Raw genomic sequence first — 16,163 nt, 5'->3', positions numbered from 1 at the left:
GTAGGTAGTGATCATAGCCCTCCTGTCTTCCAGCGACATGAGGTGCATTTCACACAGCCTTTCCTCGTAACTCATGCCTCAAAACACACACACATATGTATATATATGTGTATGTATGTATGTATGTATGTATGTATGTGTGTGTGTGTGTGTGTGTGTGTGTGTGTGTGTGTGTGTGTGTGTGTACTCACCTAGTTGTGCTTGCAGGGTTGAGCTCTGGCTCTTTGGTCCTGCCTGAGCCTATTGGGTTCTATCATAACTACATTTGAAACTGTGTATGGAATCTGCCTCCACCACCTCACCTCCTAATGCATTCCATTTGTCAACTACTCTAACATTAAAAAAAATCTTTCTAATGTCTCTATGGCTCATTTGGGCACTCAATTTCCACCTGTGTCCTCTAGTGCGTGTGCCTCTTGTATTAAATAGCCTGTCTTTGTCTACTCTATCAATTCCTTTGAGAATCTTGTATGTGGTTATCATGTCTCCCCCTAACTCTTGTGTCTTCCAGCGACGTGAGGTTTAATTCCTGTAGTCTCCTCCTCATAGCTCATACCCCTATGTTCGGATACTAGTCTGGTCGCAAATCTTAGAACCTTTACCAGTTTAGTCTTATGCTTGACTAGATATGGACTCCATGCTGGAGCTGCATCCTCCAGGATTGGTCTGACATATGTAGTATACACAGTTCTGAATAATTCCTTACACAAGTTCTTAAGCCAGTTCTTATGTTGGCCAACCTGGCATATGCTGCTGATGTTATCCTCTTGACATGGGCTTCATGGGACAGGTCTGGCGTGATATTGACCCCCAAGTCTTATTTTCTCTCTGATTCTTGTAGTAGTTCATATCCCAAATGATTCCATGTATCTGGCCTCCTGCCCCCTAGACCTATCTTCATTACACTTGCCTGGGTTAAACTAACAACCATTTGTTCGACCATTCCTTCAGTTTTTCCAAATCTTCTTGAAGCCTCAAGCAGTCCTCCCCCGTCTTAATCCTTCTCATAATTTTGGCTTCATCAGCAAACATTGAGAGGAATGAGTCTATACTTTCTGGCAGATCATTTACGCCTATCAGAAACAGGACGGGTACGAGTACAAAGCCCTGTGGAACTCTACTGGTGACTTCACGTCAATCTGAGATCTCGCCCCTCACTGTAACTCGGCTTCCTATTGCTTAGGTACTCCCTTATTCAATGGAGCACTGTACCAGTTACTCCTGCCTGTTTCTCTATCTTATGCACCAGCCTCTTATGGGGTACTATGTCAAAGGCTTTCCGGCAGTCCAAAAAAATGCATTTCTCACTTCAATCTTTGTTACCTGGTCGTAGAATTCTATTAAACCAGAAAGGCAAGATTTACTCTCCCTGAACCCATGTTGGTGGTTTGTCACGAAGTCTCTTCCCTCCAGATGTGTTACTAGGTTTTTTTCCATGATCTTCTCCATCATCTTGTATGGTATAGAAGTTAAGGACACTGGCCTGTAGTTCAGTGCCTCTTGTCTGTCACCCTTTTTGTATATTGGGACTACATTAGCTGTCTTCCATATTTCTGGAAGGTCTTACATCTCCAGTGACCAAATATACACTATGGAGAGTGGCAAGCAAAGTGCTTCTCTACACTCTTTCATTACCCATGGTGAGATTCTGTCCGGACCAACAGCCTTTCTCATGTCCAGATCCAACAAAGGCCTCTTGACTTATCTCTTGTAATTTCGAACCCCTCCATGGCCGTCTGGTTTACTGCCACCTCTCCTAACGCAGTGACCTCTCCTCGTACTATTGTGAAAGACCTCCTGGAACCTCTTGTTGAGTTCTTCACACACACCTGTGTCATTCTGTGTGTACCTGTCCTCACCCTACGAGGGGCCTCGTAGCCTGGTGGATAGCGCGCAGGACTCGTAATTCTGTGGCGCGGGTTCGATTCCGCACGAGGCAGAAACAAATGGGCAAAGTTTCTTTCACCCTGAATGCCCCTGTTACCTAGCAGTAAATAGGTACCTGGGAGTTAGTCAGCTGTCATGGGCTGCTTCCTGGGGGTGGAGGCCTGGTCGAGGACCGGGCCGCGGGGACACTAAAGCCCCGAAATCATCTCAAGATAACCCCAAGAACCCATTGTAAATGTCATCACCTGTTCTTTCACTGTTGTTTTCCTCCTGATGTGAACGTGGAGTAGCTTTGGGTTGGTCTTCGCTTTGTTTGCTGTATCATTTTCATACTTTTTTTTCTGCTTCTCTTCCCACACTAACATACTCATTCCTGGTTCTCTGGTATCTCTCTCTGCTTCTCTTCTCACACTAACATACTCATTCCTGGTTCTCTGGTATATATCTCTGCTTTCTGGTGTTCTGTTATTTTGGAAGTTCCTCCATGCCCTTTTGTTCAGTTCCTTTCCTTCCATACATACCCTATTAAACCACAGATTTTTCTTTTGCTTTTTTCCTTTTGGGCCAGGATAAACCTGTTTACTACCTCCTGACACTTTTGGGTGACAGTCCATGTCTTGTACAAACTTGGTTCCGAGTTCTGTGTCCCGTGGTATATCCCTTAGGAATTTTCTCATTTCCTCATAATTTCCCTTTTGGTATGCCAGCCCTTTGTTTCCTAGTTCTTTTTTTTGGGGGGGGTGGGGGGGAAGATAAATCCTAGCTCTACCAGGTACTCAAAGATCAATACACTGTGATCACTCATTCCCAAGGGTGCTTCCAACTTGACTTCTCTTATATCCAACTCATTTATGGTAAATATCAGAAAAAAAGCTGGTTCATCTTCCCTTCCCATTCTTGTTGGTCCCTTGATGTGTTGTCTTAGAAAGTTTCTCGTTGGCATGTCCAGCAGCTTAGCTCTCCATGTGTCTGCATAGCTCAAATGGAGGTGAACCCCATATTATTCAGATTATTGAATGTAGAAAACACATGTCATACCTAATAGGCCAACCTGAACTACCTAAATAAGCTTTGCAAACAGGAAGAGCAATTTTGATTATTTTCAAATATTTCTTTAAAAATTTGCTCCCCTTAATAGTTTTGTGTATATTTTATGAGTCATGGTTTGATGATAAAATATTTCTAATATTTTGTTGCATTACTGTGTATATATTTTTTACATATTTTATCAATGCTTGAATTACCACTAAACTCTATAGTAATAACACAGTGTATGATGACAAATTAATTTTTGACTGCATTCTGCATCTGGTATATTATTAAATACTATTGTTCTAAAACATAATTTGTAAAATAGTATTTTGCACTGTATTCGAGTTTGTTTTAAAGTTTTTATGCACTGTAAATTATTTAATTTAGTTTTTGTTAAGGTCAGGTTTATTGTTAACCAGAATGCATAACGATGGGTTCGCACAGCCATGTCTTAAACGAACAAAGTTATGTAGCTGTAAATTTTTGTATTATGAATAATTGAAACTAAACATGATCATGTTCAGACATTGCAGAATCTCATCATAGCCGGGTTTGTTCAAGCAAAGTCAAACACATGGGGTTTGGTTTCCTCTCTTCACCACTGAAGAAAAAAATAAAGATTGTACTTGTCATAAATTTTCAAGATAATTATAGGGCACACAGAAATCACAATTGCATGATGCATCAAATGAACAAATCCACAAGGGCCGTGACGAGGGTTCGAATCTGCATCCGAGAGCATCCCAGATGCTTTGACCATGTCGTAGCTCAGTCTATGTATGAGGCAGTGTCTGGGATGCTCTCGGACACAGGTTCGAATCCTCATCATGGCCCTTGTGGAGTTGTTCATAATTATAGGGATTTTTCACACTTGCTGGAATTGCAAGATGCATTAGATTTGACTAACGGATTTTGGTGCACTGAAATTTTATTAAGAGAATGCCTACACATTAAATATATGGATTAAAGAAATGACACTTCAGTCCATCCTTGCCCATTATCTGTTTCAATTTCATATTTGTACATGATGGTGTTTTTGTTGTCCCTCTTAAAACTTTTCATGTGCAGGGTTAGTGCAAATTTATTCCAGTCATGGTACCATTAACACTAACATCTTGATGACATTTATCGCAGTCATCAAAACAATACACACAGTTCGGGGCATGACGTCGGCGCCATCATCCATTAATTTTTTATTATTCTTATTAATAAGTATAAACATTGTGAGTGAAAGAGTTAAATATTGGGTTGTGTGCTCACCGGCAACGCCCAGCCTACCTTGCGGTGTGATGCGGGTGGCACGCCGGGCCGAGGAATGTGTTAACTTGACTTTTGTGCTACAATTTCTATTAAAAGGCTGCAGTGCATATATAAACAATACATGTAATATTTCATATGTTGTTTGGAAAGTACTAACACATGCAAAGTGTGGTTGTTCCCATTTTCAGTATCTAAGTGAACCAATACCTTAGCCCACTTGTTCAATGCTATGTAAAATGTTTACACAGTGGGACCTACATTATCTGTGTCCCTATTTAATGCTTCTCAAATTAACCATTAATAAAAAAACTGCCCTCCATCCCCCATTTACTTAGCATGTCTGGTAACTAGGGCTTTTAAACCCATTATTTGAGCATTAATACAAAAATATAATGAACAGTTACTGAAATAAGCAACATTGAGTGCTAAACATTAGAGCATCATTATCAAAATTCAGAAAACCTATTATATTTATTCTTACTTGAGCTTGCTATAATAATTTCATTCTTTTTTTCTTCAGTTGGCACATTTCTGGAATCCACGAGTAATGCACACTGTTTGGGGGAAAGAAGAGATGGTCTCAAAGACGGAGTTTTAGAGGCCAGTTGTTTGTAGATGGCTGGGTTGACAGAGAGGCTCCTGAGACCAGAAGCGCCCTTAATAGGCACCATGTATTTGTCGCCTCCTGCACGGAGTCCAACGCTCGACATGGGCGTGTGCGGGGCACGTCTATGAGCAGACAACCACTGCCATCCCCACATTCCGTGTACACGATACTCCTCACCTTTCAGCTTCCAAACCTAAAGACAAATAATTTGCATCAGCAAATGCTCGACTTTCATAAACCTATAATCTATAATATGGGAGCAACTATGAACAAGGAAGAATAAAATGCAAGTATAAATTTTAGAAAATAAAACAACTTTGTGGGAATTAGCAAAGAACCGGGAGGTACAGCATAAAGGAGCAATGCAGGGAGGTGCAGCATAGAAGATTGGCACTTGGAGCCATAGCAGTGAGGGAGAGTACTGGGAGCTGTAGCATAGAGGGAGAGTACTGGGAGCTGTAGCATAGAGGGAGAGTACTGGGAGCTGTAGCATAGAGGGAGAGTACTGGGAGCTGTAGCATAGAGGGAGAGTACTGGGAGCTGTAGCATAGAGGGAGAGTACTGGGAGCTGTAGCATAGAGGGAGAGTACTGGGAGCTGTAGCATAGAGGGAGAGTACTGGGAGCTGTAGCATAGAGGGAGAGTACTTTGAGCTGTAGCATAGAGGGAGAGTACTGGGAGCTGTAGCACAGAGGGAGAGTACTGGGAGCTGTAGCACAGAGGGAGAGTACTGGGAGCTGTAGCACAGAGGGAGAGTACTGGGAGCCGTAGCATACTGGTACAGCACTGTGAGGTGTAGCAGAGAGGTACAACACTGAGGTGTAGCAGAGGTACAGCACTGTGAGGTGTAGCAGAGAGGTACAACACTGTGAGGTGTAGCAGAGAGGTACAACACTGTGAGGTGTAGCAGAGAGGTACAGCACTGTGAGGTGAAGCAGAGAGGTACAACACTGTGAGGTGTAGCAGAGAGGTACAGCACTGTGAGGTGAAGCAGAGAGGTACAACACTGTGAGATGTAGCAGAGAGGTACAGCACTGTGAGGTGTAGCAGAGAGGTACAACACTGTGAGGTGGAGCAGAGAGGTACAGCACTGTGAGGTGTAGCAGAGAGGTACAGCACTGTGAGGTGGAGCAGAGAGGTACAGCACTGTGAGGTGGAGCAGAGAGGTACAGCACTGTGAGGTGGAGCAGAGAGGTACAGCACTGTGAGGTGTAGCAGAGAGGTACAACACTGTGAGGTGTAGCAGAGAGGTACAGCACTAGAAGGAGTAGCATAGACAGACAAAACTGGTAAACATAACAGACACACATCATTGGAAGTCATAGTATTATGTTATGCATAATCTATTATCAAAACACTATTCTTCCATTTAATCTCTACAACATTCATTTGATAGTATTCTGACACCAGATTTATAGATATAACCCCCACCCCCAAAAAAAAAAAAACATTGAATGTAATGAAACTCCATTTTCTAGGTGAGACCCGAAGGCTCCCCGGAGCTATACCAGGCTGATGTGTATATATTAGACCATGGCAACAGTCAATCGAAGGAGTACTAGGCCCACCAGGGACCAGAGTTAGAACCTGGCCCCCTCAAGAGAGGCACAAGGAGCAATGGCCTAAAGACACCCCTGTGTAATTGGAAGCAGTCTTTGTCTGCCATCTACCAGGTCAGGCACTAAGAAAGGTAGGAATTCCAAAACAAACTACTGCTGATCAAATAAATTGCAAAACAAAAGCCAAACTAGCAACAGAACTCCCCAATCAAAACCAAGGAAACAAGTATGACGTCATCACAAACGCCGCGCATCTGTCTGCGCAACCCCCCCCCCCCACCTGATCACCATACAAATGGTGATATACCCGTGTCAGAAAACTCGGATGCGAAGTGTGGAAGAGTAAGCCAAACCAGCAAGGTACCTCACCGGTCCGATTTGCTGATAGAGGTGGAGCCGCTGTAAAACCCTCGTGTTTGGCCAATGTGCAAGCAGTTTCTCCCTGAATATGAATGGCGAGGAGAGTTAAACCCCGAGAACTCAGCAGAAGAGCTACCCAAAGCGAATAGCCCCAAACAGCCATGGACCGCAGACACACTGCCTGGTTGAAACAATGAATCACAAAACAGTCCAAATGAAACTGAATCACTAAGCCCCAAGGCAACCGAATCCGCCGTAGCGCCTGCCACACAGCCACAAACTCCCACACTATGCCGTGAGCCCACTGGAAGGACGTAGTGCAATGCCCCTGGTTGGCCTGGTGAGCACTGGTCCCAAAACTCCAGTCAAGAGACGAGGCATCCGTGAACACATCGAGCGAAGGAAGGGGAAGGCGCTAAGGCACCGAACCCCAAGAAACCCGAAGATGAAGATGGAGATACAGCAACCAATGCAAGGATCCTGGAGGTTAAACCCAATCAGACCCTGCGTAGCGGGAAAACAAGCAAGGCAAAGTTCAGGCTCTCACACAGCTGCTCGAGCAACCTCTGAGTGACCCAGGGCCCCCTTAAAAAAAAGTAGATAACGGGACTGCAGTCGGAACAAAGCCACAGGAGGAAGAGAAATGGATGCAGTTCGAGAATCCCACACGAGGCCCAGCAAAGTCCGAACCCAAGATGGAACCAGATGGGACTTCCTCCAATTCATCAGGAACCCGAACCCAGCCAGCTGGGAAAGAGCCACATCCCTGACGAGCAGACACGCAGACCAGCTAGTAGCCAGGACCCGAACCTTTTACATAGCAAAAAGAGTACTCAGAGAGTAATCACACTAATGTGACTGAATCAATGAGAAAATCCGTAGGAGCAGTGATGAGGGATTCGAACCTATGTGGTGGGTGTTCCCATGCACACACGTTAGGGACTAGACCACAACATGGAAATAAGGATTGCAACCTGGAGTTCTTCTGAACACACAAAATACACATGGAAAACACTGGAGGGCTAGGTCCCAAATCTACACCGTAAAATAACAACATAATGGAGTGAACGATATAGAAGAAAATGAAGAACAGAACCAGTGAAGAGCAGGGGTGCCATAGGCACAATTAGAGAACACTATAAATATCAGAGGTCCACGGTTGTTCAACATCCTCCCAGCAACTATAAGAAATATTGCCGGGACAACCGTGGACATTGTCAAGAGAAAACAAGACAGTTTTCTGCGAGGACTGCCAGACCAATCGGGCTGTGGTGAGTATGTGGGCCTGCGGGCCATTCCAAGCAACAGCCTGGTAGACCAAACTCTCACAAGTCAAACCTGGCCTCGGGCCGGGCTTGGGGGGTAGAAGAACTCCCAGAATCCAATCAACCAGGTAACCAGGTATCAAGGATTTCCTGAGGCTTCTACTGAAGCCAGAACTGAACTTTTTTTCCTTAAAAAGAGTACTATAAACATTTTAGGCAGCAAGGAGCAAGGCCCTGAATCTCACAACATTTATGTTTAGCCCTACAGTGAGGGGGCCAGACTGCTAATGTTTTAGCTAAGCCTTAACAATATCATGTGGATGAAGTGGAATGGACCTTAGATTATGAAGACACATTGCCATCAGATAACAGTGGGTTATGGCAGGGACAAGATGTGATTAGCTGTTAAGGTCATCAGAGTTCCCTCACTGCTAGAAACAATAGTGATGTTAAAAGCAATACTCGAAAGAAACAGCAATTTGTTTGTGGCAAAAGGTCTTTCAGCATAAGTTATATTGACTAGGTCGATTCTGAGTCCATTATCAACTCAAATATTGCTCTACAGGATCAAAGTAATGTTACCCTGGCTATACATGGGTGTATGTGAACCAAGAGTTACCCTGGCTATACATGGGTGAATGTGAACTAAGAGTTACCCTGGCTATACATGGGTGTAGGTGAAAGTGAGTGAACAAACAGCCGTCATAATACCTGATGTTTGAGGCCAAGAGTGTACTTTATGATGGTCATTGGTTTTGGTTCTTCTTGATCAGACTCTTTCTTGTCTCTCTTCTCCTGTTTTTTCTTCTCTTCTCTTTCTAAAGCAGTCACTCTGTTAAATCTGAAAAAGACAGGCATAGAACTACCATCAATATGTTTATGAGATTGTTCTACTCCCTTTAACCAGAAACCTCCTTCCAAGGTGATGTCTAGGTTAGACAAGCCTCCAGGGAGGGACATGCCTCCCCCAGCAACTGGACGGTTATAAACACCTAATAACCAATTTCGCCAAGACTGATGCACTCCACTTAAAAGGGAGAAATAGAAGAATTGAGAAAATAGATGGAAATGGGAGATAAATATCCATAGGATACAGGTTATAAGACAGATTACAGACAGAAGAAGGAAAGACAACTAGCAGCTAACAAGGTCAACAGAAATGAGAATCAGGTAGAGAATTTGGCTTGAGCAATGAGAAGCAATACAAAACAAAACATTTGCTGAAGTTGCTAAGGCTCATAAGGAAAGTAAATCATAAAATCAACACTGATGGAGGCTGAGAGAACCTAGATGGTCAAGAAATGCATGATGCCAGAGTTGGAAAAGGAGAAATTCATGTACACGTAATTTAGAATCTCCAAAAACAAGAGGTATGTGGTCAAAATCAAGAGAGTACTGTTCACAAAGCACAAGACAGGAAATATCACTCCCAAGTCAGAAAAATTAGGAGCTACAGCAACTTGACATACTACTAAGTCACTCTAAGCTCTGTAGACGAGGGTCTCCACCTCTTTCCCGTAAATTTAAAAAACACATCCTCTTCATGCATAATCTGAAATTTTTATTATCAACCTTTATGTGAAGTTAGCCAAGAGCTGAAAGAAAGGGGATTTAATTCCGGGTAACCCTACACAACGCCACACAAACCTGGTGGATACCTGACACATTAACAAGATATCATCCCACCAACACTCTGAAAGACCAAGACATTTAAGAAAACACACTGGATAAAGTCATAAACTTCTGAAAATCATGGACCCGAAGGTAGATCGCGTGCTGGCCGAACTTGACACTGCACACGAATTGAGGCAAACGGAACTTGAAACAAGGAACCAAGGACACCTGTTCAACAAACATGTTACCCAGAACATTTTGAGTGGTGCAAAAATAACAGCAACCACAGCACAGCAACTGGGCAAAACAAATGAGGTACCCATGACTGAACAAACCAAGAGAGCCTTCTGGAAGCAAGCTCTCTCATTCTTAGCCAGAAAAGGGGGAAACCTGCAGATGAAAAAACACCTACCAAGGCCAATAAAAAAGGAACCCCAATTCCAAAAGAAGAGCATGAAGATCTACCAACCAACACCCAGAAGCAAGAGCCAACAAAAGCAAGGCATTATAAAACAGATCTCAGGCCAATGTATCAATTGAGAACCAAGTAGATGAAAGAAAGGCCAGAACCTGATCCAAAGACTAAGAAAGACCATGAGAGTGAGCAGGCTGGATGGTGAAGAAACACATAACTTAAAAAACCAGCGTTGAATGTAATGAAACGCCATTTTCTGGGTAAGCCCTGGAGGCTCCCCATAATGAATATGTATGTATGAGACTGTGGCATCAGTCGATTGTAGTTCTTGCCTACCGGGGACCACAAGTTAGAACCTGGCCCCCCTCAGAGAGGAACGAGGAGTAATGGCCTATGGAAACCTCCATGTATTTGGAAGCATTGGATGTCTGCCATCGACCAGGGTCATTATCAAAACGTCACTCACTATTGCCATCGTACCGATGGTCTGCACAGGCCCCCCCCCCCCCCAAGGAAGGGGAAGGGAAGGGAGGTGCCCAGACCACCCACACTGGCTGCTACAGCATTCAGTTCTGAAACTGATCATCAAACACAATGTGAAAAACTGCCAACCGGAGGGAGGGAGGGAACGGGGGAGACTCCGGAGCTCACCCAGAAAATGGTGTTTCATTACAATTGATGCTGGTGTTCTGTAGGTCAAAACAGAACACAATACGCAAAAACAATATGGTGGGAAGAGAATGGTGGCAAGTCAGGTGAGGTGAGGGAGTGGCAGCCAGTGGCGGGCTGCCACTGGCTGCCATTGCCACTGCCACTAAGCATACCAACTTAGTGATTCGTTATGGTGAACACGAATGTAGATACTTATATATAGAATCTGTATATAGTGAATAAAAGCAAAAACAGTATTGTAGGAGGAGAATGTGGGCGAGTCAGGTGACTTGAGGGAGGGAGGAAGTAGCAGCCAATGGCGGGCTGCCACTGACACTACCACTCAGCATGCCAACTTAGTGGTTCGTTATGGTGAACATGAATGTAGATACTTATACAGTATATAATGCCTGTAAATAGTGAATAAAAGCAAAAACAGTATGGAGGGAGGAGAATGTGGGCGAGTGAGGTGTTGAGGGAGGGAGTGAGTGGCTGACTGGTGTGTGGCGGTCACTCCTCGTTACTTTTTGACTCATAATAGCAACTTAGTGGTTCGTTATGGTGAACAAAACATGCAGATACTTATATATAACCTGTGTATGTAGTGTAATAACCGACAAGTATTTGTTCACTGTTTGATGAACATAATTGAATGAACATAATTGAATCAACAATATGCACACCATATTTTTTAGTACAGCGATGATTCACTCATTTTATTATATAAATATATCACACTACACACTATTGAATAATATTACAGCAAAAAAACTATGAAAAATCAATCAGAGACATTGAAATAATTAGGTAATTATCTCTTTGTGGCAACTCCGGCCTGACACCTGGCGAGCAACAGACCGCCTGGGACGCACGCTGAGTCAGCGCCTGTTTTTTGCCAGACTTCCCCGTCCTACAGCGGGCAATATATGCCACTTACGATTTTTTTATTATTTTTCCCATGATCAGTGAACACAAATTAACAGGTTTAGAAGATTTTTTTTTTTTTTTTTTTTTTTTTGGTATGCGCCTGTGAGTGACATGCTAAATAGCCAGGCGCCATACAAGGGTTAAATGTAAAGTGCTCATAGGCCATTGCTCCCTGCGCCTCTCTCAGGAGTCCAGGTCCTGGCTCGTGGTTCCCAGTAGGCATAAGAAATCCTGTGACTGATGACCCCAAACTAATATAGCACATATCAGTTCAAATAGCTTCAGGGAGCCAATGGGGCTCCCCATAGAAATGGCATAAAACAATGGGTTTTACACCATTGTCCAATAAAAAAAAAATTTAAATTAAATTTAATAATATTACTGTTTCACTTAATAAAAGTTAAATTAACTTACCTAACATGACCCAAAGAATCATGCCACACAGGATTGAGGACCACAGGTTTAATGCAAGCCACCAACCACATGAGAACACGTGAGAAATGACGGGACTCGGTTGAAGACATCACAGCAACATTCCAAGCCTTGCGAATGTTGGGCCAGTGTGGGTGGAACAGATGAACAGAGACATTCTGCTCTAAAGCCAAGAGTGTATGGCGAAGTGTAGATATGAGAGATTCTTTATTGCCTGTGTGAAAACAAATTTGTTTACAATTCTAAACTAAAATATCAGAGAGTTAATGCTACACTAGACATTCCAAATAGAATGTTTCCATAGATCATCATCTGCTTATAACAAAGTTGCAAAATTCATACCATAGCCTTGCTGCACATGGCATCTCAACTAAAATGACAGTTTACCCATCCAGCAAGAACAGTCATGCCCAACTGCTTACCTAGCTTTCATTACACTTTTCAGCATTCTAATGCTGTCATATTCGCTTTTGAAGTTGTAAATTGAGTGAATCGAGGTAACTTCCAAAATTTCTGCTTCAAGCCCATTTCACTCATTTACCACCAGCATTGAATATCACTCACTTACCACCAGTATTGATTATGAGTAAATCTGGCCCTGCACACAACAGATGGTTCAGTAATATCCCTGCACACACAACAGATGGTTCAGTTATATCTCTGCACACACAACAGATGGTTCAGTAATATCCTTGCACATTACATTAACGCAGAACATAAGAATGTGTAACGTAATTCCCTCAAAACATTCCCTGTTGTCATAGCCATCTACCAGGATACGTGAACTTGCTCCCACACAGTCAGGAAAGTTGTCAGTGTAGAAAACACTGGATCATATTTTATTATAAAGAGAAGAAACTTACCATATATAACTCCATTCCACTTGAATTCAGCATTGGGAGTAAGACTGAACTTGTGAGAAAGATGTCTTTTCTTGTCCCTTTCCTCATTGTGCTGCAACTTGTTGAGAGCCAGTGTGTTCGATGAATACTGGTTCACGTAATTTTTGAATTTTCCATCACATCCAAGTCGGTACAGATGTGCTGAGGGGGAATACAATACTTATACATGTACAGTATATACTTTTAAATATATATACAATACACAATGAAATGTCCTCCAGCAGACCACCCCCACCCCTCATCCCTCAAAAGACTGACTAGCGAACAGACAGTCAGAATTCTAATTACACCTTCAAACACATCAAACTGCAAATATGCTGCTGGAAGAATGATTATTTTATATATCTGGATGTTAATGAGCACTAGAACAAATTAGAAACTAAAGAATTATGATAATTTTCATATTACTGTACAGTGGGGCCTACACATTTCCAAAGGTAACAGTTTCTGAAGGCTCATGGAATAGTTACTATGAGGATATGGAATGAGTCCCTGCTGTATATTCTTGATTTCATGTACTTAAGGAAATGTGATGTAAAATTTTTAACACTAACTTACCTTTTATTTAACATGAAAAACAAAAACAACAAAATAGTTTACTATAAACAGTACCAAAGAACTCTTCTCCATAAATATGTGAAGGATAGTAGCTATTTTCACCAAGCTTCCTCCACTGTAAAATTGCAATGTTTTCCTACTGCCTTCATTTTATCCTAAACCCAAGGAATGTACAATAATCTCAGTTATGAGTCACCACTACTTGCAATTCTTAAAATATACAACAAAAAACTAGCACAGACTATAATAAAATGCTAATATCTGGGTGAGGTCCGGTGGGTCCCAAGAACTACTATGACTCATAGTGTCTACCCATCTAGTGACCCATCTACTGGTTCGCATCACTTGCATAGTTCTATTTTGCCCACCAGAGACCAAGAGCCAGAGCCTGCCCCCCCCCCCAATTTTGCCCACCAGAGACCAAGAGCCAGAGCCTGCCCCCCCCCCCCCCCCCCCACTCACAGACAAGCAGAGAGAAGTGCCATTTATTTATTTATGCCACCACCGGGAAAGGTACCCAGAAAGTCAGCAAGATAAAAACAAACCACAGATGGCTGTAGTAAAGATCATAGCATGCATTATGAACTGCCAATAGAACTCCCCAACAACGTAAACGGATGATCAAAAATTTTCAAAACTAGCCCCAGTTCGTTTGCCCCACCTTCCCTCGCTCCTTTGGTTGGATGGAGTTGGTACCTCAGGATCAGTTGGTGGCAGTCTTCAGTTCTATGGTAGATGTGAGGAGAATTGCACAGTCAAAAATGCGAGCAAGACCAAAACAAAAAAAGAGCCATGCTCTCAAAACAGGAAAACAAGGCTGCCCAAACCTTGGGCAACCAAAAACTCCACCCTTGAACAATAGCCTAGGACAGGGTCGAGAGGACAGCCAAGAAAATGGCAAACCTCCAAACCCTACAGGCACGAGCAAAGACCACAACCTGGCAATGAAGAAACACTGCAGATGATCCAAGAAGGAAAAGCCTTGGAACAGATGACTCAGGAGACAAGAACAACCCACAAGATAATCACCAAAGCAGAACCACCAGCACAAAGGGTTTGGCATAAGCCGCCACCCGACAACAGATGCAGCACCCCTTGCTGAGCCAACAAACCCTCAATGACACAAGGACCCCTCTGGAGGCCAACTGACCCAATCTCCGGCAGAGAAGGAGCCAGTAGCAAAAATCGCAGCATTGAATGTAATGAAATGCCATTTTTTGGGTGAGCCCCGGAGGCTCCCTGGAGCTATCGGGCTAATATTCAATCTTTAGACCAGGGCAATAGTCAATGGAGTTCTGCCTACCGGAGACCACTAGCCAGAACATGCCCCCCCCCTCAGAGAGGTGCAGGAAACAATGGCCCGGGAACCCCCCCCCTGTGGTTAACCTTATCTACCATTAACCAGGGTTAGGCACCCCAGAAAAGTAGACATAACAAAACAGACCCCACATGTTAAGAAAAATACAACCGAAAGCAAAACAGAGAGGTAGAACTCCCTCAATTCCCAGGGAAACAAGCAACCGTCACTCCACGTCGTCATGTCGCTCTTCCATGCAAACTCCCCCCACCTGGGAGGGGGAGGGGGAAGCCCCAGACTGAGCCAGCAACTCAACCCCAGATCGGAGGCTAAGAATCAAAAGGAAAACAAAACCGCCGACCGAAGGGAGGGAGGGAGGGAGGGTGCCAAGGAGCCTCTGGGGCTCACCCAGAAAATGGTGTTTCATTACATTCAATGCTGGCTTTCTGTGGAGAGCCCCATCAGCTCCCTGGAGCTACCTAACCAAAGACAAAAAAGGGAGACTTATCCTGAAGGCGGCTGCCACGCGCACATCAAGATGCCGAGACCACGCTGACATGAAGAGGTCCACCTCCGGAACCCGTACGTCCAGTACGTTCAACTGGAGGAGTCGGCGTCGACCGTCCATTCCGTGGACATTCCGTCTGTCTTCCGAGACAGACCGTCCTCCAGGACATTGGACACTCCAAGGACATGAACTGCACAGAGAGTCAAAACCAGAGAATCCAGCAGATGAGTCACTCAAAGCGACCAGCACCAAAGAGCCGTGGACTGAAGAGAATCCCCTCAGTTTAAACAATGAACAATTTGGATAACAATCCGAAAGAAGCCGGATCATTGATCCCAGAGCGATCCGAACCCTCCGAAACAACAGCCAAACCTTCGCAAACTCCCACACCGTGCTGTGAAGCCTACGGAAAGATGGAACCTGCCGCCCCTGGCCGGCCTGGTAAACACTGATCACTTTAACCCCAGCCGAGAGGCTTGATGAACACATCAAGCAAAGGCTCGGGTAGGCACCAAGACACTGAACCCTGAAAAACCTGAAGAGGAAGCCGGCGACGTAGCAAACGACGCAATGCCCCTGCAGGCCGAACCCTGCGATTGCGAAAGAGGTGGAAGGGACATCCCCGAAGGAACCAGAACAGACACAAAAGCCAGACCTAACCCGGGCCAACCAGTATGGCGAAGTTCAGACTCTCTTGTGGACATGGTCCACAAAATGTGGACCATGTCCACAAGGGCCACAAGAACAAAACCCCCATCACAAGAGAAAAGCATGAAGCTCACTCACTCAAAAACCAAAGACCAAGAAAGCAAATAAATAGCCTTCAAAATACAATCCCAGACCAAGGGAGCCACCATAAACTGAGCTGAAGAAAAAAAAAAGTTAAAAAC

At 43.9% G+C, this 16,163-nt stretch overlaps 1 protein-coding gene across 3 annotated transcripts in view; it reads right to left on the bottom strand.

Annotated features, from left to right (window-relative positions):
* Positions 1-16,163, bottom strand: part of LOC123775150 (nucleosome-remodeling factor subunit NURF301) — a 98,738-nt gene that overhangs the window by 60,867 nt on the left and 21,708 nt on the right. For all 3 annotated transcript variants that reach the window (XM_045770073.2, XM_069319168.1, XM_069319169.1), the window contains exons 7-10: positions 12,872-13,051; positions 11,991-12,222; positions 8,681-8,810; positions 4,661-4,979 (exon numbers count right to left, since the gene is read on the bottom strand). In XM_045770073.2, coding sequence (XP_045626029.2) covers positions 4,661-4,979; positions 8,681-8,810; positions 11,991-12,222; positions 12,872-13,051 — 861 coding nt within the window. The remainder of the gene's footprint in view (positions 1-4,660; positions 4,980-8,680; positions 8,811-11,990; positions 12,223-12,871; positions 13,052-16,163) is intronic.

This window comes from Procambarus clarkii, chromosome 92 (assembly GCF_040958095.1).
Source record: "Procambarus clarkii isolate CNS0578487 chromosome 92, FALCON_Pclarkii_2.0, whole genome shotgun sequence".
NCBI classification, from domain to species: Eukaryota; Metazoa; Arthropoda; class Malacostraca; order Decapoda; family Cambaridae; genus Procambarus; species Procambarus clarkii.
This window is presented reverse-complemented; position numbering and strand designations above follow the sequence as displayed.